At 42.0% G+C, this 22,057-nt stretch overlaps 1 protein-coding gene across 2 annotated transcripts; it reads left to right on the top strand.

The window, feature by feature from the left end:
- The first annotated feature begins 1,424 nt into the window (after positions 1-1,424).
- On the top strand, positions 1,425-22,036 carry LOC116915368 (transcription factor hamlet). Of its 2 annotated transcripts, none has more exons than XM_032920474.2 (8): positions 1,425-1,764; positions 16,631-16,688; positions 18,256-18,427; positions 18,550-18,850; positions 18,949-19,847; positions 19,919-20,296; positions 20,380-20,835; positions 20,951-21,089. In XM_032920474.2, the coding sequence occupies exons 2-8, from the start codon at positions 16,649-16,651 to the stop codon at positions 20,955-20,957; spliced, it is 2,253 nt and encodes a 750-aa protein (XP_032776365.1). In that variant the 5' UTR covers positions 1,425-1,764; positions 16,631-16,648; the 3' UTR covers positions 20,958-21,089. The 2 variants fall into 2 exon arrangements, with proteins under 2 accessions (XP_032776365.1, XP_032776364.1); XM_032920473.2 differs by having other exon boundaries at positions 1,430-1,764; positions 20,984-22,036.
- The last annotated feature ends 21 nt before the right edge of the window (positions 22,037-22,057 follow it).

Consider the following 22,057-nt stretch of genomic DNA (forward strand, 5'->3'; position numbering starts at 1 on the left):
ATGTGTCTTTGAGAAGAAAATGCACGTAGACTGGCCAACAACGTAGAGGAATATATAAAGCAAACGAGAGTCGCCCTTCCTTTGTTATATTGTCCTTGTGCTGCCGTTCTGCTTATATATATTATAAAGCAGTGTGTATAGAACGATGACACTGTTGCCGGTCAGGCGAAGAATCCATCTAGGACATCCTATAGATGAAAGGTGAACACGGAAAGGTCGTTCGGGAAAAGAAAAACCTACCCCTTTGTTTCCCTGACGATGATGGGAATATATACACAAGGCTATATAAGCGTGAGCGAGCTGTTCAAATATCGTATCTCATCGCTCTCTCCCTTTCGTTTCAGGGGTATTATAGCCTATATCTTTTTTTTTTCTCTCTCTCTCTCTTTATACATGTGTATAGACCCAACCGACACAGGGGAGGCACCTCCCATCGAAGGGTCCAGATTGACCGTCAGTCCTATTTAAGGTCTATACATGTGGTAGGTGTTTACCTTTTGCATTTTCTTGTTTTTTTTTTTTTGTTTTTTTTTTTGTTCAAACATTTTTTGTTTTTTATTGTTATCGTTATTGCGGGGGGGGATCTCCTGCCAGTCGCAACACAGGAATCAAAAAGTGTCCTGGTATAATATAGAAACAGGACACCAGAAGGGACAACTGATTGTTAAAATATAGAGCGGGATATTTAAAAGATATTGCGTTAATTTTTTGGAATTCAGTTTCTTAATATATATCTACTCTGAAAGGGATCGATGTGGTTTTTGTGGGGTTTTTTTTTCATCAGCCTGGCGCAAAATGCGATCACGGAAGTGGTGCGTGTACGCAGAAAATTTATTAGGATAGATATTTGACAATTTGCATATGGGAACGAACAAAGCCCTGTCTTTATTAGATGGTATACGGTGCTGCGCTGCATGTGACGTCTGATATTAAAAGTGACAGTATATATGTCCCAATATTTTGAGGTTTTGCTCCTTTTCACTTGGCAATCATCGTATATTTTTAAGAGAGAAAGCAGACGATTGTGTGCCGGACTTAATGAGCCAATTATAGACGAGGGAACTGTGTGGCGGGCGTAACGAAGTTATCCGCGCAAAATCCCAGCGCCAGTGATGAGATATTTTTTAATGAGATCATCTGAAAACTGTGTTTGTTTTGTTTTTTTTTCGGGATCGTGAAGATGATGCGAAGAGAGCCGGGACGATATGAAAGGGTGGGGTCTGTCATCATCTGTTAAGGGTCGGAGGCGTATTGGTCCTAGACGGGTAAGGAGAGGTGGAGCCTCAATCACGGCCGGCCAATGCTAGTCGGAATATCCCAGTATCCTTGTTCTCTTTCACTATCCTTCTCTCTCTCTCTCTCTCTCTATCGCCCCTCTTTTTTACTCGCCCATCTTTCTGCTTGTCCCGGCCAGAAGAGGGAGGTCGAGGAAGAACCCCCCCCCGTTCACTTTTTGTGTGAACTCGTCTGCGACCATCTTCGCAGTGACACTTTGGCCAGCTGGTCGCGTCTCTCATCAGCTCTTCGCTCTCTCCTCTCTTGATCAACGTACATACATAATAAGATCCCGTTGCTACTTTTGGGCGTAAGAAAAGCAGGAAGACAGAAGAAGAGTCGCAACATTTCGTCGTGTGGTCTCTCCTAGTTCAGAACAAGAAATTGTTGTTGTTCGAAACGATCCGAAAATTAACAACTGCCAACTGTGGTGATTTGAAGACAGTCGATTGTGTCGGTTCGTTATCTCGTCCATTCGTCCATCATTTGGTAAGTCGTCGACATCGTTTATCTTATGTTTTTATTGGGATCCAATTATATTTGATCTGCGCTTCTATATGCAAGCAAATTGATGTGAAAAGCAAACGCGTTGCTCTTACAGTTTGTTCATTTCAAAAATGAAAAAGTGTTGGCGCATTTCTTTCTTTGCCTTCACATGAGAGCAGCAGGTTTTCCATTTTTGAGGGACGACTTTACGGTGTTCAACCCCGTTGGATTTTTTAAATTGTTTTCGTGCGATATTCTTGTACCCTATATTACCGTATATCTTCTCGTCGGTGTATATAGTAAGCGAATAGCACCTTTTCTTTAAGACACAGCACAGCGGCGTTATAGTTTTTGTTATTTCCCCTTGGTTTGCATCGACGCCGAGCCGGTTTGTCATGAGGCCATAAAAGATCGTCAAGATTAGTTTTCTTTATTCATCGTCTCCTCCTTTCTTTTTATATATATTTATATATTTTTTTTTGTTTTCTTTCTTGTTTTTAAATATTTTTACTACGAAAAACGGCGGAGCCGAGCGGGAAAGTGTTTTACGATATAGCCATTTTTATAATATGCATTTTGTCGACATATAGCAAATATGTATAGTGTGTATAGATTTATATTGCCACACGTCCCGTCTATATATGTGCCGCGGCTCGGTTGTTTTTTTTTTTTTCTTCTTTCTTTTCCCTGATGTAATTTACGGAGAGGGGGAGGGCCACTGATGGGGCGGGTTGCGAAGAACAAACCGTCCCTCATAACACGGGAAGAAGGCGCATGTCTTCAGCCCGTTGTCATGTTTAAAAAATCGAACTCGTCGCCAACAGTTTGAGTCACGCTTAATATACCTTATATATATTCAATATTTGCGTGTTTTTCTCCCCCCCCCCCCTTTTTTTTTTCGTTTTTATGTTTTTTTATTCCTGTTGTTTCGGCGTGCCAAAGAGGGAGGAGTTGAACTATAAGTACAGGGAGGCCATACCTGGTCATTTAGCACCATACTCTGCCACGCATGTTTTTTATTTTATTTATTTTTTTTACGTGCACTGCACATCTTTTATGCAGGCACTTTAGGGCTGCATGATACGGTAGGAATAAATAAAAGCAATGACGGATATATACGTATATGATTTTTACTTTGATGTAGCGTTAGCTTTCGCTAGCAGCTTCAGCGATTCGACTGGTATATACATACGATCCATCATGTCCAGTTTTAATGTATCGCGCCTACGCCCAGTTCTATTTTGCTGACTCTATATTATGTACAATAGGCTTGACTTTTAAGGGAATTATGTAAAAATAGGATGTGTAAATATAGCATCACGATGTTGTAAGTGTTTAGCGCACATTGCGTCGATATATACCCTTTCGATGATGAATGACTTGTCCGCTTTTGTATCAAACGCTGACACCTTGATCGATCCCGATTTCCATTGAGCATTGGCGAATCGATCACGCCCCAATTCAGGATAGATTCAGAAAGATCAAAGAAAAAAAAATCTAATGTTTGTGTAGTGGCCAAAAATCAAATCAAATAACCGCGTTCACTGTTTCTCTCGACAAACGCATATTCGGCTTTCGACAAATAAATAATTTTTTTTGTGTTTTCAAAAGATGTGCATACGTGATAAGATAAGCTACAAAAATATGGATGACAAAAAATTTCTTATTACGCACATCCTATGCATAACATAACACGGGTAAAGCCTATAGCGCATAGCTTCTTTGAACTGCGGTTTCGTCTGGTTCCGGATGATGTTGATGATGCCGAAGGAAGACGAGGCTAAGATATAGGGAGCGATGGGAAACAAGGACTATATATCCTGAACGAGGATGAAAGCGGTCAACCACAGAGAATATTATCCTACTTGTCGAGGATGTGCCCGTTTGATTGCGCTCGTCTTCCTTAAAGGAAACAGCGCAAAGATAAAAACATCATGTCATCCGCTCGTTGGTTTTGTTTGTTTTTTTTTCCGATTGCATTCCCCAAAAAACGCGCAGCCCATTTGTTTGTGTCACATACAGATGTCACAATAAGGCGGCGATAGAATTAATTTGGTGGGATGTGCTGTGATTTACACGCTCCATAATGACCCCGGTAAATCGCGCTGGCACGCAAGGAAAAATACATCAGTTTATTAACTGTTTTCATTTTATTGGTGGATTGTTTTGGTGATGATTGTCCAGAAAAATGCGGTTAAAATTGAGCTCCATGTCGAATAAATGGCACTTCTAAATCATAGTGGAGCGGCTCAGTGTGTTTCGAATTCAACCTTCTTTTTTTTTTCCTGCTGGCAGCCCGTTAAGTTGCTGATATTCGTTCACTCTTTTTTTTTTTTTCGTTCTGTATTCTTTTATTTATTTATTTTTTTCTATGCACTTCTTTTTCCCTTGTCTTTTTGCCCTGTTATCTTATCTGCTATATAGTTTTGTGTTCCTCGCGCGCGGTGCCGCCGTCCAGTGGTTGCACAAAGGATTCTATATAGCCGAGAAAAGCCAAGTTGAGTCCAAAAGCGTAGATGAAATAAGGCCAATAGATCTGTCAAGACCCCAGCGCTATTCCTATATGTCTCTCTCTACATATAGTCCCTTTCTTCTGGACGTATACATGCCTTTTCTCTGTCTTCCACCGTGCCTGTCCACCCATCACTTGAAAGCCCCCCCCCCCCCATGTCGTAAAACTTCGAACGTAGACAAGTTGAACACAAAAAAAAAAAAAAAGAGATAGCTTCATCCCCAACTATGGTGCAAGGCGTTGACATTGGTGCCGTCTGCCGTTGTAATATTTGCTGCTTGTTGACGTCGCTATACATGTCCGCGCGACTAATATACACGGCAAACTTGTTGAACCGGTGTCGCTGATAGCGCAAACAAAACAACGCGCGGCTGCCGCATCTCCACACAAAACACGGAGCGCCCCTCTCTTATCGTCCTATAATATACAATCGCATGTCTCTGTCCAGATAATAAAAAGAGATGTGTGGGCACTACATAGAGCCAGGTCGACGGATGATACTGACACGTCCGCCGCGGTTTTTATTGATGATCTTACTTACGTCCTATTTTTCTAAGCAGCAACGTATTTTTTTTTTTTGACACCATGTTCATTTCGAAATCAAGTGAGATCATCAACGTTATGGAGGATTAGTTTATCACGAGTGCATTCCGTCACATTTTCATCGACTAAACTAATAAAAAAAAAGTGCAGTCTACATCAACGCACTCGTCAATTTTCAATTCCTTCAATTAAAACCGAAATTTTCGGTTAATGTTGCAAACTCGGCCGAGTGGAAAATAATCGCTATACAATGCTGATGCTATTTTCAGAAATAGGTTTTTTGCATTGGAATTTTTTTTGTGTCACTCCGCCGATATGAAAGAAAACGTTCCTTTTTTTGGTGAGAGCTACTGATATAAGTCCATCGGGGCTATATATATATATATACTTCATATTACAATATGTATTTCCCATCAACTATAGCTCCCTTTCATGGACCCTCTTATGATGTACTTGGTGGAGTATCTTTGAACAGAGTCTATATATCCTCCATACAAAATAGCGAGGGGATATATGCACTGGTTGATGAGAGTCTTCAAAAATGTTTCGAGTAGATACATTGCCGGTTTTCTCAATATCCTGCTGTTACATTTCGAATTGAAACATTTTGAAAAAAAAAAAAAAAAATTGTGTGACAAAAACAGAATTGAAATTTCACCAAATGAAAATGAAAATGCCGAAAGCTTTTGTGTTCATTTTTACAGCCGTATTTAGTCTTTTTTCCTGACGTGTTGATGAATAAAAAAAAAAGGGAATGAAAAAAAAGAAAAGCTCCTGTTTGGCGGGGCACAGGCCAATATGCAGAGATTGAGTGTAGGGGTGTTGGCAAGTAGCTATAGCACATTATTGAGCCTATTTCGGCTGATTGAACTCATCCTTTTGTGGTGGAATGCCAACGACAGGGGGTCTCCTCTGACGCTTGAACGCGGACCCAGCGCATACATGTACGAGCAGCAACAGTCGCTACTGTAGGAGATTTTGATCCTCTTATTTCCACTCCAACACCTCGTCTCCCCACACATCGCGGCCAATGTACACATCAGAGTGGACGATATTCTTTTCTGTATTCATTCCCTTGTCTATGTAGTTGGGAAAGAGTGTGGAAAAAAGCACACCAGGGGGGGCTCAAGGGTGCGGCTAACAGAGCGCACATCAATAAATCTATATTCACAACGCCACCTGTGTTTTGGGGTCGAACCAACGATCGCAATCTATCCCTTGCTGTGTACATACTTGTAGAGGCTAGCGATTATGGTGACACGATGCATTTCTTCTTCTTCTCTCGTTCTTCTCATGGCCTGTGATAATATGCAGCAATCAGGTCAACGCGGATAAGCCGAGTAACAATGTAGAAAGAGAAAAACAGAGACCATTTCTGTTGATTTTCATTTGTTCTCCGACACATTGCCAGTTAGGTGGAAAGAGATAAAGAAAACACAACTGGTAGGCTATATAAGGTGCGACAGGATTTTGCGCTTGACTGAACGTTCAACGCACCGTCTGTTTGACAAGAGAAAAAGCGATGCTCCTGAAGAAGCGCTCAACCGCATCCCTCCTCGTTCAATGTAAACACGGGTAGCCGCATCCCAATCGGATTGATCAAGTCTCTTTTGTACCTTTGCAATTTCGGCATGAAAACAAAAGCGCATTTCATGTTTTACTTGACTATAATCAGCCGAGAGACTGACCACCTTTTTTTTTTTATAAAATCGAACGAAAAGGGAGAAATAGATCCGTTTGATTCGAAACTGATTCAATTTTTCGGTAGACGCGTGATCAGTTGAGGACGTTGAACGATGGCAGTGCGACTGGGTTCGTTTGTATAACCGTGTCGAACACGATAAAATGAATGGCTGTCCTGCACTTTGGTCGAACGATGCTACACAGTTTGATGTCCTGTCATTGATTTTATCTTTGTAAAAACAAGACGGCTCGTCATTCCAACAAATCAATCGTCTCTTTCCACGTTAGACGCAGTAGCTCCTCTGTTTTCCTATTATATACTGTGCATATTTCAAGAGAAACCGTTGCGACAGTTTTTGACACCCGCTTCGTATACTCTGATTGTTATTGTGATCATCGCCTCCTTTTTTTTCTTTACTCAACTGGTATGTGTACCTTTTTTGGGTATGTGACGGGTCGGCATGGGAATCTTGTCTACTGCCAATCAGATGCGCTCATGCGAGAATGAGAATCGAGCAAAGAAAGAGAGAAAAAAAAAAGGTCTCTCTGCATTTATTTATTTTTCTCCTTTTTTCTTTTTTATTTCGCTATTTATTTTCATCCTATTTTTTTTTTTTTGGCGTTCCAGCAATAACCAGCAGGGAATATATATAGGGACAAGCTGCAAAACATAAAAGTCCAGCACACACAATTTTTTTTTCCCAATGTCTTTCTTCTCTTTTGCAGTGTTTGATCTGATTGTATATATACGTCCTCTGACACATTGACAGTTGCATATCAGAGGCTTTCCTCCCCTTCAGTCATAGCTCTTCACTCTCCAATTGATATCCATGCCAATCACCTTCAGAGTATATTTTTTTCTCGTCCTTTTTGCCTCCCCTTCAGTTGTTGGGCACCACTTTAGAGCAGAGCCGTTTTCTCGTTGTTGTTCCATCAGCTGCATCGCTTAAAAAAAAAAAAAGTCAATCATCGATATAGAAATAAATTCAGACGAAAAATTCGCCAACTGGAACAAGATTCCAACCCACAAATTATTTGTATTTTTAAGGAGAAAGGATTCGCATCCATTTTTATTGAGCTAGTAAAGTCCTGGTTTTGCTGTTGCGGATTTGTGCTGGAGAGATTTAGGTATCAGCTGTGCAGGACAGTTGAGCAGCGCGTCCAGACTAATGGTCGACGCTGTTGAGCGTATAATGCCAATAACATTTGCACTAACCCGACACGCTGGACAGCAGCCGTTATACGTCCGCTGTGACTCCACCATCCTTCATCAAATGTCGTTGGTGATGTGAAAACGAAAAGAACATGCACGTGAGGCCACACGTTCCCTTTCAAATATTGAGTTTACAGGGCACGCGATCACCCGCCTGCGCTTTCAATACGTTCTTTATCATATATATATCAGAAATATCGAAGCTGAATTTCGTTAAAGGCCACATTCGTTAGTTGTTTTGAAGATTCGAAAATCCTTTGGTCAGAGTTTCGATTGACACGCGTGCACGGGTTCATTAACTATCGAACGTCCGTTGGACGCACGTCGTAAACTTATATGCTAAAGCGAAGAAGAATTCGGGGAGTCAAAATGAGCCAGGTGTCACATATCGATCCTATATAACACGTAGATTGGATTCATTTGAATCGGTTAACGAATCATCGTCCATGCTAAGAGAATAAGAGGAATAGTTTATCAAATGCAATTGCTATTTCAACATGTTCCAACATGGTTCTGACGAGTCAAATCCAAAGCGATTTTCGGAAGGTACACGACAGAAAATCGTTTGTGGGGAGGGGGAAAAGAAGTGACAAGATTGATACAAAACCAGCTGTTTCGGCCGAGACACTGACGTCTATAGCTTCTGCAACCGACAAGTCTGTAATAATCACTAGGGCATCTGATGTTGACAAAAGATGCACGCTGATGTCTTTGCTTGCACACGTTCATGCCAAGCTTCCTTTCCTTTTCATTTGTCCATCTCACAGACAGCCAAACAGATTGCACGCATGAATAGGCCGCTCTACTATAAGCGAATTTTCGCTATGATTTTATTTTTCATTTTTTTTTTTCTGGAATGTTGTTGCCATCCCATCAGGTGGCAAGGTGTCGGGGGCAGTCGATCAGCAGGAGAAAACGGGAAAAAAAATAAGAGGATGTCGAGTTTGTCGACTGTCAACCGAAAGTCTCTTTTTTTTGTTGTTGTTTGTTTGAATTTCCAATAGAAAATGGGAGGACGAGGGGGGTAGGTGACGGGGATAGAGCAGAACTCCCCCGTTGTGAAGAAGATTGGCTATGGTCCCATGTCATCATCATCACGTATAAAAAGAACCCCGCTTGCCCTCTCTTTCTATTCCTGCGCTGTTCCATCCGTTTTCCCTTTTGATACATACGGGCCATGTCAAGTGCCCACTATACCGTATATCTCTGTGTAACCTTTTCGGCCATCTTCTTCGTTTCCAATTCGATTGGTTCGCCATCGACGTACATTTCAATAGTCATTAAAACATGGGAAAACTATATGCATTCTGTTTAGACGATGATCAGTGTTTATGCGTCTCCGCAAAGCTCGATATTAGAACTGAAAACACGCGTTACAGAGAGGAAACAAGAGGAGGGGATGATCGGGAAACACAGCACACGCAACCGATGGCTGAGGGGTGGGCACCAACGCACAAACATACGCATACACGGCAATATTTGTGAAACATCGAGGAACAGTAGCTATATACCCTCCCTTGTATATATATATAGTCTCTCTATTTATATATATATTAGACGATTTGATAGAGTGAACGTGCCAGCCGAGCCACTGGCGTCTGCTGTTGCGATAGTCAACGCTGCGGGATGGTCGTGTCACACTGCATGTGTCTTTTCATTCCGCGCGTGTGTGTCTATGTTTTCATTTTTTTTTCTTTCGTGTATCATAAAAATGAAAGAAAGAGAAAGGCCTATAAGGGGGTGGATATGAAGAGGGCGTTACATTACGGATCCATAGATCATGGCCCTTTTTGAACCCGCGCGTATACTCCACGTATATACACTGCCGGCGTGTATGGCGCCTGTTGTGTTGTACGTTGTGTTTCTCTGGCGTTCCAGCTGCACATGATGGCTGGCTAAATTGCCTCGATCTTTAGCTTTCAGTGACACATCCTTTTGGCGAGTTTCCATTAACCCCCACGTCTCCACCGAAAGTGTCTATATTCACTTTTTCTTTATGTTTCATGTCTCACATTGGCCGCCGCCTTGATGATGATGGAACATCGTGAAGCCACTCGTTCTATCCCGCACTTTCAGTCTGTTTTTTTTTCTGAAAGTACTCTATTCAGGTTCTTTAATGACGCACAGCTTGGCGGCTAGGCCAATGAGCCTACGATGTTAAAGCTTCAAAACAAAACAAAAGCAAAGAAGTCGTGATATTTGCGTGCGTTTTATAGACCGCCTGCGCTCTCTGGCATCTCCTTTTGATTGACGTTTAACGCCCGACTCTGTCGACACATTTGTAACACAATATCCGTAGCTGTATATATAAACTTACACGCTGATGGGCGAACAGGATAAAAACAGAATGTTTCGTTCTCGCCTTGTTTTGCCTTTTGTTTTGTTTTTCTGTAAACTTTGCACGTTACAAAAGGGCCGGGAAATGGTAACGAAAATCGAGTCGAGTCAAATGAGAACGAGATGTAAATAAAAATAATAAGGCAGCCGGTGGGAAATGTAAGTTTTCGGCTGTTATGACTGTTTTCAATTCTCATTTAGAGGCTCTCGTTTGCCTCTCTCCGTTTCGGGAGATAAATCAGGGGATAATCGACACTCAACGTCGACCGTGAATAACGCAACCTCTTGACGTTTGTTTTGGATCCCCATCGGGCCATCAGCGGTCTACTCTGTTGTGAAGACCCAGAAGAATTATGGCCCCCTTTTTTTTTCTATTGCTGGCCAGCTCATTGGTTGATGGCCTTTTTTTGTGTGTGTGTGTGTGTGTTTCATTTCTCATTTGTTTTTGTTCCCGACTTTCGCCAAGTTGTTCCCGCTGCCTCACACAACTCCCACTTTTCTTTCTCACTCATTCACCCACTCACCACGTAGAAGAAAATAGTGTTAGCACAAGAAGAGAGAAAGAAGCTATTAAATTTAATTGAAGAAAGAAAAACTATATGGCTGATGTTTCTCGACCCCCTTCTTCTCAATGAACGTCAAGAAAAGAAAATGAGTTGAGTCTCTCCTTTATTTTTTTGAAGAGAAAGAAGAACGACAGGCAAAAAAAAAACGGTGGTTGATGGGAAAATGACCTCATCTCTCTCAACGCGCTGATTTTTTTTTTTTTTTGTCTTTTTTTCGGCCCCATCATAACATCAGGAGGGGTGAAATGACGGGGGTGGCGGTTGTGAGGGGCCGGAAACGGCCGTTGTGCTGTACGTATTAATGTCTCCTCTGTTCTGTGTGTGTGTCTTTTGATTCTTTTTCTCACCAGTTTATCTTTTACTTTTAAATAAACAGAGGGTATACATTTTACTGGTATAGGGTCATCTGACTCTTGTCCAGTGTCTCGTTGTTTTTTTTTTGCGTGACAACTCCAACTGGCCGAAAACCGGGGGGAAGTCTTTGCGGTTAAGGAAAGAGGCAGCATTCAAATCACTTTGGGACAGTTGGAGTAAGTTGTTGCGTCGTGTCGACAGTTCTATTTTTCTCTCTCTCTCACCAATTCATCTATTGCTGCAGCCCGGAATGGGAATATTTTTTTAAAAGGCTTAATTCTAAAGATTTCACACCGAGCTTTTTAATGATATGATCGTCATCATCACACAATACGCTGGCATTGTGTACAACAACAAAATAAATTGAGCCTTAATTGAAAACTTGAGAGAGAATAATAGGCTATATAGATTGCTTTGTATTGTATATCCGGACGATCGTGGCAACGTAACAATGAAAATTAGTCAATAGAATGAGCAGGCCATCTTGTCCCCTTCTATTAAAAAATATTATCACACTAGCCCCACGGAAAAAAGAAAAATATGAAAGAAGAGAATTTGAAATTGAATAGAAATGTCAGCCGGCGAGCAGCGGCTTCTGTGCGCGATTGTTTGTCTCCTCATCCACAAGGTTCTTCTTCGTTTTTACTTTATTTCATCTTCAATGAAGGGAGCAAACTGTGAAATCTATATCCCACTCTCTTCTATACATATACGCGCATTATACAGACACCTCTGGTGTAGGAAGAAGAAGAAGAAAAAGGGGATCTAGGGTTTCTATTTCCCCATGTTCACCACCAACTTTGAATGTATAGACCTTCTATATTTTTCAGCCTGACAAGGGGCATGAACAGGAGGAGCCACATCCGTGGTAAAAGCGGTCGACGGAACAATTTCGTTATCAATGAAAAAAGAAAAGAAAAAGCGAAGGTCGAAAGAAAGGAATCAAACACGTCAAATGTTGAGGGGCGAAAACCGCCAAAGAGATAACACATTTCAAACTATAGACATTTTTATTGGCCATATGGGAAACGTATGGGCTATGTATAGGATGAAGATATCTTTTGTAAATAGATGTATATATAGGCGAAGAGGTCAGTTAAGTTGTTTCCTTATATACCAGCTATAAATAGAAGAGCGAGCCTCTTGTTATCAGTTTGATATTGTCGAAATCATCGTGCTGTCGCTTTTCTATTTGTGACATACAAACGTAGAGGGTTAATTTTTCACACCTGTGGTCAGAGCCATCGCTTGTTTATGTCATCAGTCTATCCTGTTATTCTTGCTAAGGTTGAGCGAGGTTAGATGAGAATCAGTTCTTTTCTAATTATATGTAGATGCGTATAGCATTTAATATTGAAGAACAAACGGAAAGATTTGAATTTTTTTGCTGAACGAGGGCGTGAAAAAGAAGGATCGTCCTACGAGAGAAATAGACATACTACGCAAATTCATAAAAATACGCCCTAAACACATCAGATGTATCGGACAAAAGGAAATAAAAAGCCTCTATTTTATTTTTTTTTCCAATGGCCCAGCAGATTGTGTCAAGACTTATAACACGCTGGATCAAAAAGGGGAGGTGTCGGAGGTTTCTACTGTGCCATCACGGCTCTATACTACGCAGCAATGCGGCCATTTCGTCCCTCCTCCTTCGTATTCTTGTTCCCATCATTGACGTCTCTATACATACACACACAGTCGGGCATAGTGTGCTGGAAACGATCCTTTTCATCCGGTTTGCCTCTCTCCCTCCCCATTTTTTTCATCCCCCACGACAAACCCAAATCGAAATAAGAAGGGAATTCCTTTCGCCGTTTTTCTTTTCAATTTCTTCTTCCTCTTCTTTCTTCGGTCTCCTCCTCCAATGCATGATCCTATTGAGAATCGTGTGTTCGCTTCTAATTTCTATAGCCTGTACATGTGCCAGCAGGGGCATACACACACTGCAGCTGATAATAAAAGGTGACATCTTCTTCACCGCTGCTGCTGTTGAATGCCATCAAATAGTCTTTTATATATCATTGCTTTATAGCGTGCCTATCTAGAGCCTCGCTTGTTGCCGGTACGCTCTATTAGACCCTCTTCTCTATTTTTTTCAATTTTTTTCCCCCCTTTGGCCGAGGCAATATATCCATGATGCCGAGGGTTGATGTTTCTTTCCCCTCTCGTTTTTTTTTTCAAAAGAGAGTCTCGATTTTATCGATGCCCTGCCGAACACCATCAACTATATAGCGGCTTATACATTGGCCCATTCATTGACAATTGCCTATTGACGCGCGTTTTTGCGGCCTTAATGCGTAATGTGTCTATTCCGGTCGACTGATCCCGCCAAACTCCACCCATTCCGGATATCTCTACCTACAATTTGACCTCGCATAGTAATACTGTATATATATCTTTCTCTTTTTCGTGTGTGTACACAGGAGGCTAATATGTTTTTCTTAGTGGCATTGCTATATATATATATACAGGGATTTGGAAGAAGATTGCGCTAAACCATGTCAGATCTTGCCCCCATCTTATATACCTCGTTTCTATTGTTGTCATTTGAGATAAGGACATTTTCAATCGCTTGTACTTGCTGTGAGCCTATAAAGCAACTTGCGAAAGTAGTGGAGATAATCAAGGACGAGTTGATGTGTGTGTGTGTACCCTTTGAGTTATGATCCGCTCTTAATGGATTCAACATAATCAATACTTCACCCCTCTCCCTCGACGCCATTTAAACAGTAGATCGTATATATAGCGTCCTGCAACAAATGTTAATTGTTCTCTGTACGTCCTAGTCTTTATCTACCGGCGTTCGGTTTTGTTTACACTATTTAAAGGTTACCTTTGTAAAATTAAAATGAGAAAATTACAAGGGCCAGAATTCCTCACTGTCAGTGAAACACCTCCAATTTCACTATAATCTACAGACATTCGTTGAGGTCTCTGTACATACAGGATTAGAATTCAAGTTCAATTGCGAATAAGAAAATATAAGCAATAAATGAAAGCTATATTGTTAGAATACATTTTACGAAAGTATTTATTGTGATGGTGCTGCGCGTTCCATACAGCCTTTCACGGCAAGTGGCAGCTCTTTTTGTTGTTGTTATCTCGGCCACAATCTCAATACACATCGCTAGTTGCTTTCCATCAAAGCAGCACACGCTATAGATTCTCTTTTTTTCCCCGCTCATTCTATATGAGCTTGGCTGTCATTAGGAAGCACTTAGAGATCAGACGGCACTCTATATACCGTAAGTGACAATCGCTGTCGTGTACAGCGTGAATAGCTGCTGCTCTTGTGGCAGCACAACAGCATGAACACATTTTTCTTTTTATTCTTCATTCTCTCCCCACATACAGAGCGTGTGCGCCCTTTATTTCAACGTGAATAGGGCATAAGTAAAAACCACCATCGTTCCAGTTTCCCCCCTTTTTTTCACTACCCTGCGTATAGACTATATACGTAGTACGTATATAGATTATATTGATATACAGTGCACATATTTAAAGGTTGATAGTATTTCTTTCTCTGATTTTCTTTTTATGGATAACCGACATCTACACTTTCTGCTTTTTTTATCCACGATTTCATCGCGTCCTTTTTTTTTTTCGTCTTTTATTATGTCGAGTTGTGGACGTATTTATAGACTTATAGGTAGATTGCATACATGTATTCTATACACACTGAGGTTTACTAGCTGCAGATTTAAGGATTCCAATGCGAGGGTCTACTGGCCAACGAGGCACAATCGATGGAAATTGATCCATCATAGTTATGGAGTCGTGGGGATTGTTGATTTTTCGTTTTTATTTGATATAAAAATGTCTATACTATTCGTATAGGATCTCTCTCGACTATATGCAACGCAAACTCGGATTGAATTTTCTTTATCAGCTACCGTGCAGAATTATTATTGATTGAAGTAACGATAATAAATGGCACCTTGGCTGACAGCGCCCAAAGGGACTGCATTGAAAGTCGATGGATATTTGAGTCTTGACTACCGTTTGTCTATGAAAGAAAAAACCACTGGTTTCATGTTGGAGACAAGGTCCAGCAAATTGGTTGTGCCATTAGATATCGTCAACGATCATCCTCTTCATTGTATATCGTAGCAGACAGATCTATTTGGAAAGAAGGGAACCGTCGAATGTCACATTGGGAAAAGCGTCTGAAATCTTCTATATGAGTTACAATGTATGGGGCGCAGGCATTCGACGACAATAGGGCCAATCAGTATAGCCTATATACCTTTTTTTTCTATTGTTGACCCCCGAAGATAAATCGGAGGTGTTTGATATATATATATACCATATGGAGAAGGTGCTGTTGCGGTAGAGCGATCATGAGGAACGGACGAGCTCCCCATGTATAATTGTATGTGTGTGTGTATGGAAGGCTGTGCATCCATATCAGAGACTAGCAATTTTTCAATAGATCTACTGTTGTCACCGTGTACACACATCGGCTGTTTGTGCCCCGCTATTTATTTCTTGTCATTTGTAAGAACCTATACAGCCTTGCTTTTCTCTTGTTTATTGACATTTGCAGGGTCAGTCTTTCTCTGATTTTTAACCATTGCCATCGATGCTCTTACTTCGTCGAAGAAGTCGCCAATAGAAAAATCAAACAAGCCGCAGCCTTCAAAGTAAAATCAGCTGTTATTTGGCGATGGGTTTTAGGTGCATTTCTCAGCATTCACAGAATCATTAGCCAACGGTTTCTTTTTTCCGTTGTAATATTCAAGTCACGTAGTTTGAATTCGAGTGAGAGCTATTAACACGGCGCGGGTGGCCGAACAGACCATCAACTTCAATTCCGCACACTCCTCGGTCTTTCATTCAATAAGGCTAATCTCTTTCTTTTATACCCTCTAGCGGTCCAGCAGTTTTCTTTTCTTTTTGTTTGTCCTATTTTTGGTTTATTCTTTTTATTTCCTTCGTGGCTTTTCCCTTTTTCTTTACTTCTTTCTAACGTTTTCTTCTCCTTTTTTCTTCCCCCGTTCAAATTAGCCGATTGAATGCAGTGCTGGATGCTGGCCAAGCACACGCAGTTACTGTGTACATACAGTTTCCGACTGGACTCGTTGGTTAATGGTCGAATCGAACGAGGGGTGAATTGGAACTGGAGTGTGACGTGTAAGCGAGAAAGAGATGCCAAGTAAGAAGGAAAAAGAAAGATGGGAGGGGGGGTTCGTATATGACACGTAATAATATAGGGAACACAGAAAGAGAATCAAAGCATCTCAAATGGACTGGTAATGATCCTATAGACACATGCCCACCTCTTATTGTATTGCTCGATTCTTTTCTTCAGCCAATGAAATTGGCTTCATTTTTATGCCCACGCTCTTTTTTCGCCCTCCTTCTTTTCGATGGATACATCCAGGCCACTATCGTTTTATGGACGCTATGGATTGAGCCTTCCGTTGGTTTAGTGTTCAACCGCTATCCTCCTCCCCCCCCCTTCCGGAAAAAAGGCACTTTTGCAGTTCCTTTTGTGAAAAATTCTGTCATCGCGTCGTCAGGGCTCTTGGCACTATTTACCAATGGCGGACGAAACTATTTTTGATGCCCCTATATAAATATATGATGGTTGCTATGACGACTCTACGTAATTATGGAGTATATATATTCTTATATTGAAACCGATTTTTGGTGATGCAGGTGCTTCTGACCTCTTATATGGAGAGCTCTGCCGATCGATCAACCGACAGCGACTCCGGTAAGTCTTATTTGAATCATATCTCTATTTTTAAACAAAAGACTCTGTGTGTAAGCCTTCCGCGGTGTTTATAATTAAGATGAGGATAACTCTGGAGAGAGAGAGGCCTCATCTATATAACGAACGCTCAAAGATTTCTACGGTTTTATACTTGTAGTCGTTGTTCAGGATGACGTTAGGCTTCAAATAATGAAAAATAAAGAACAAAAGTCACGTCTTTTTTTTTCAGGAGTTGTCGTAAATCAGTGTTTTTTTTTAACGGAATGGGGAGAGCGAGTGACATTTTCACGGTTGGGGCTGATAGTTAGGGCAGGTGGGAGGAAGAACAAGGAACACACGTGACTTTCTCTCTTTCTCTCATTAACTGGGGCCTCTACCACGTTCTCTCCATTTGGGTTACAATGTTTCACGGTGTTCCGGTGACTTGATTCATTTCAGGATATGTTCGTTGGCTTTAAAATGCGACTCGTATATGTACAGTTGCGATGACGGCAGCCAGGTGAAGCGCACCTGACCTTTGACATCCACCAATTCCCTTTTTTTTCATCCCCCGTGCGGTCAACCGACCACTGTGACTAATTCATTATAAATATGAGTCAACAGATTGAACAGATGCACATTTTGTCTATTACATTTTATTACACTATTATTCACTTTCGCACTTGAATTGCAAACTTGATTCCTCAAAGTCCATCGTTTTACATTTTTTTTTCATGGTTCTTGCGTATATTGCTCAACATTTCATCGTTTTAGATAAACAAAATACGTGAACACAATCGTTCAGGATGTAATGCGGAAAGGTGAGGGTATGAAAGGAAGTGAATTCGAGGGCAATACGGATGGTCACTTTGATTTCAAAAGCCAAAAAAAAAAAAGGGGGACAGATGTTTGAACGTACATAGACGTGCGGGAAGTTAACGAGACCATCACATGCTTCATACACGCATATATACAAGAGACTACAAAAACCGAACCGAATCTGACCACCCCTCCCCTACATCAGACGTTGCTTTTGCTTTGTCATTTTTTTTCTCTTTTTACCCTTCGAATTTGATCAAAAAATTTCTCACGCCCCCCTCTGCTGTCCGCAGTTGGGCATAGACTAATATCTTCGATGGCAAACAAACCGCATGCAGCACGGTCCCTAAGAACCGGTAGTGTTTTGTTTATGAGTGACCATAGCTCGATGAATAGATGGGGGGAGGCCTATGTTTCCCCTTTTTCTTTTTCCGGGATAAAGCAAACTTGTTTTTTTTTTTTTTATATTGTGATTGTTATTATTATTATTTTTTTTTTACCTGTGTCATCGCGCGTGGTTGTGATTTGTCCAAATTTGTTTCACTGGTCGCTGTTTCATCTCGCTTTATTATGCGTTTCCAGCGTAACGATTATCACGATAGTATAAGGGGAGTGAGTTACCGGTAAAACTAGAGTCAGTCGCTTCCGTTCTCAAGTTGAGATCAGTCCAGTTCTCTTGTACAGTTCAATCCCTCCTGTAATTTGAAATAAAAAAAAAAAATAGCTCAATACTGATTTCGTGTGTAACTTTATTGTTGAAACGTTGAAGGGTCCGAGCGCTACTTCAATCATAGCGCTGGCGGAGTTGGTGGAGGTGGTGGTGGAGGATCTGCAGTTATCGGCAACAGTCTGAACGGAAACGGAAGACTCGCCGATTGTGACGATATCGACCTGCCCGTACGCTGTGAAGTCTGCGACAAACCTTTCCACGACGTCGACCAGTAGGTTCATTATCGAATTGATTTCAGTGTTTTAAATAGAAATGAACAAAGACCAATATCGACGCAATGAAATAAAAAACGATGTTCATTTCTTCTTTTTGAAATGAATTTACAAAAAATAGGGTCGACTCTCATTTGGTGAGCGTTCATCAATTCCCGCTTGGCCGCTATCCTTGCACGTTCTGTTCGCGTGCTTTTAGCTGTCGACCGCTTTTATCGCGTCACGCCGTCGTTCAACACGGTTTAGGCCGGCGCTACCCGTGCGAACACTGTGCCAAAGTCTTCTCCGACCCGTCAAATCTGCAGCGTCACATCCGATCGTCTCACGTCGGTGCCCGCGCTCACGCTTGTCCCGAGTGCGGCAAGACATTCGCCACGTCTTCGGGACTCAAACAGCATACTCACATTCACTCGTCTGTCAAAGTATTAATTATCAAAATTTCTGTTTTGCACTTCTGACTACTAAATGTTGCCAATGGGCCATAAACTAATGATGCAATATACGCTCTTGATTGTTACAGCCATTCCAGTGCGAGGTCTGTTTGAAAGCCTACACCCAATTCTCTAACCTGTGTCGGCACAAGCGCATGCACGCTGACTGCCGTTTGCAGATCCGTTGCCAACGGTGCGGCCAACCTTTCAGCACCGTCACTTCATTAGCCAAACATCGGCGATTCTGCGACACGGCAACGGTGGCAGTAACTGCCTCTTCTTCTACCGCTGGTACCTCCATCAATCACACGACCTACACCAGCATCCACAACAACAATAACAACAATAACAACAATAGCAACAGCAGCAGTAACGGAAGCGGTATGGTGCCTCCTCCGCCTCCTCCGCCGCTTCCCCTACAGCCGCCTCATCAATTGGCGTTGGGTCAGCAACCGATGAACTTGATGCACTTGTACAGGCCAACGCCATCCATGGGACTGTCGCAATTTAATTCGTCTCTACTGTCCACCTACGCCGCTGGATTGAGCCATCATTTCTCTCCGGCAGCAGCGGCCGCTGCCGTTGCGGCTGCGGCCAATGAGCCCTACCCCGTGATGTCGGGATGCTTGACCACGCCAGCCGCAACGTCTACGCCTCGTCATCGTCACGCGTCCGAACAAGACGGTTCGGATGAGTCGGATATCGATGTGACGGACGATCGGAGCTCAGTGGCCTCGTCCAGTTTTGCCTCAGAATTAGGGCGCAGTCGGCGTAAACGATTTCGATCATCAGGCGATGATGGAGCAGATGGAAATGAAACTGATTCTGATCGACACTCACGTCGGAGTGACAGTAGCTGCAGTACTAATGTCGGAAGCTGTCAGAGCGATAGAGAATTGAACAGTGATGAGAAGAAAACAAAAGAATCCGTTGAACAACCACTGGATTTATCTAAATCGACGAAAGAAAACGAACGAGATAACTCCAAGTGAGTGACGAGCGCTCATTCATTTGAATGGCAATCAACTAATGAATGATTCTAATTATTTATTCTTATAGGGACAGCGATCAACATTCTCCCCTTGTCGACGTCGATGAACATGACGAAGATCCAGCGCCATCACGACCGCCTTCATCGACCAAAGCGGCACAGTGTAGCAGCAATAGCAGTGCGGAAGAGGTCAAATCCGATCCGGCACCGCCTCAGATACAAGCCTATCCTCCTCCTCCATCACCATCTCTTTTAGCCTCCATCGGCAACAGCTTGAATCAACAGCAATCGGGCGTGACCCAACCTAGTGGATTAGCTTACCCGCGTCCAATACATCCGGCCTTAATGTTAGAAGCAATGAACTTTCATCACAGAATGATGCCTGATGGAAGACTACCTTACGCATCGTTTCTATCGGGCCATCATCACCATATGATGCCAACTAGGTACGTAAATCATTGCCATCAGTGAATGAATTTTTCCTGCATCTTTCCCTTATTATTAATGGCATTTATCTTTTTATTTACAGGTGCCCTCCTATTTTCACACCGTTGCTCAATGGTCTTGGTGCCCTTTCAGCTCTCAACGGCTCTCTAAGGAACAATTTGGATATGATCCGGCGCTCTGGCGGGCATCAACATCCAGTGAGTCCTCATCTCTCGTTACCGAAGCCCTTTCATCACCACGATCATCACCATCACCAACACGGTGAACATATGGCAACGGTGAACGGTAGCGGGACGTCACCCGGGTCAAGTTCATCCGTTATGGGTGTGGCAAGTACTGGGATGAGCAAATCACGTGATCGCTATTCGTGCAAATTCTGCGGCAAGGTCTTCCCTCGTTCGGCTAATCTGACCCGCCATCTGAGGACGCACACGGGCGAACAGCCTTACAAATGCAAATATTGCGATCGCTCCTTTTCCATATCGTCTAACCTGCAGAGACACGTACGCAACATCCACAACAAAGAGAAACCGTTCAGGTAGGCTTAACATCCAATATAAGACGCAACTTGATTTGAGATTTAGAATAGATTTTAGTTCAACGTTGTACTTTGTACAATCAAAACAATTAACTTTACGTTGAATTAATTGAAGTGGTTGATTGGTTGATGTGATGCGGCTGCTTAGGTGCCCGCTGTGCGAGCGCTGTTTCGGCCAGCAGACCAACCTGGACCGTCATTTGAAGAAACACGAAATGGATGGGAACGCAGGTGGAGCTGACGGTGGACCAAACTGCAGTAGCGTCCTGTCCGTTAGCCCGGAAGTGACAGTGAGCAGCCCGGAAGGCTCGGCCACAGTAGCAGATTTGATGATGATGCACCAAGTTGCATCCGGAACGCAACTTGGAAGCTCTGCAACTGGGAGGCCGGAAACGGCTGTAGCTTCATCTTACTTTGCTGACATTCGAAAATTCATGGGTCAGGTGACGGCCGATAGTCTTCTAGTGGCGCAGTTTCAACACCAACATCATCAACATGGACATTCGGATGACGAACTCAGCAGCCAGGATTCCAATGGCGGTGATCGCAATACTTCCAGCGCTGGCCCCGTCCGGTTGGAGATCGCGAGTTAAAAATATTTCAAAACAAAAAAATCAGTGGCAAAACAATCAATCAAACAGTTAGGATGACCATCTACCAGAACTGCCTGTATAGTTTTTTTTTTTTTCTTTCCCTTTCAAACTTGCGTGCGATCTCATTTGTTGTTATTTCTATTTTCGCTTCGCAAAGCGCAGTGGCATCCTAAAGATTCAGCTGACGCAGCCAATTCTTTTATTTGTAACACTGTACCCTGCTTTTAAAAATTTTCTCCATTGCTAATTTGTTTTTATGTTTAAACTTCTTTACTGATCCCCGTAATGTTTCTGTTATGAGAGGATTGTCTGGAAAAAGAAAAAAGAAAAAAAATAATAATAATCTTTCGCACTTCTTTTAAATTTGCCCTCAACACACAAGGTTTTTTCTTAATGAAAAATGATCGCATGCTCATAAATTGTCTTTTTAATATTAAGGATCGATCCGGCGTCTTCTCTGCCAATGTGTTGCATAGATTCATAAAGAATCCTGATTTCTGTTTTGTGCAGTATCAATGTGTCTACCTCGCTACGATATGTAAATAATTTAGACTTTTCCTTATGCATGTTGTAGTTCAAATATTATAGTACACTTTTGAAACACGAAATACTTTTTAATTCGTTAGTTT

This window comes from Daphnia magna, linkage group LG2 (genome assembly GCF_020631705.1).
Source record: "Daphnia magna isolate NIES linkage group LG2, ASM2063170v1.1, whole genome shotgun sequence".
Taxonomy (NCBI): Eukaryota; Metazoa; Arthropoda; class Branchiopoda; order Diplostraca; family Daphniidae; genus Daphnia; species Daphnia magna.

Bases quoted from the DNA above. Each gene is read 5' to 3' on its own strand.
- LOC116915368 (XM_032920473.2), top strand. From the start codon at position 16,649: ATGGAGAGCTCTGCCGATCGATCAACCGACAGCGACTCCG. The intron at 16,689-18,255 runs GTAAGTCTTATT...GAAACGTTGAAG, and splicing joins ATCAACCGACAGCGACTCCG to GGTCCGAGCGCTACTTCAAT. The intron at 20,836-20,983 runs GTAGGCTTAACA...GCGGCTGCTTAG, and splicing joins AACAAAGAGAAACCGTTCAG to GTGCCCGCTGTGCGAGCGCT.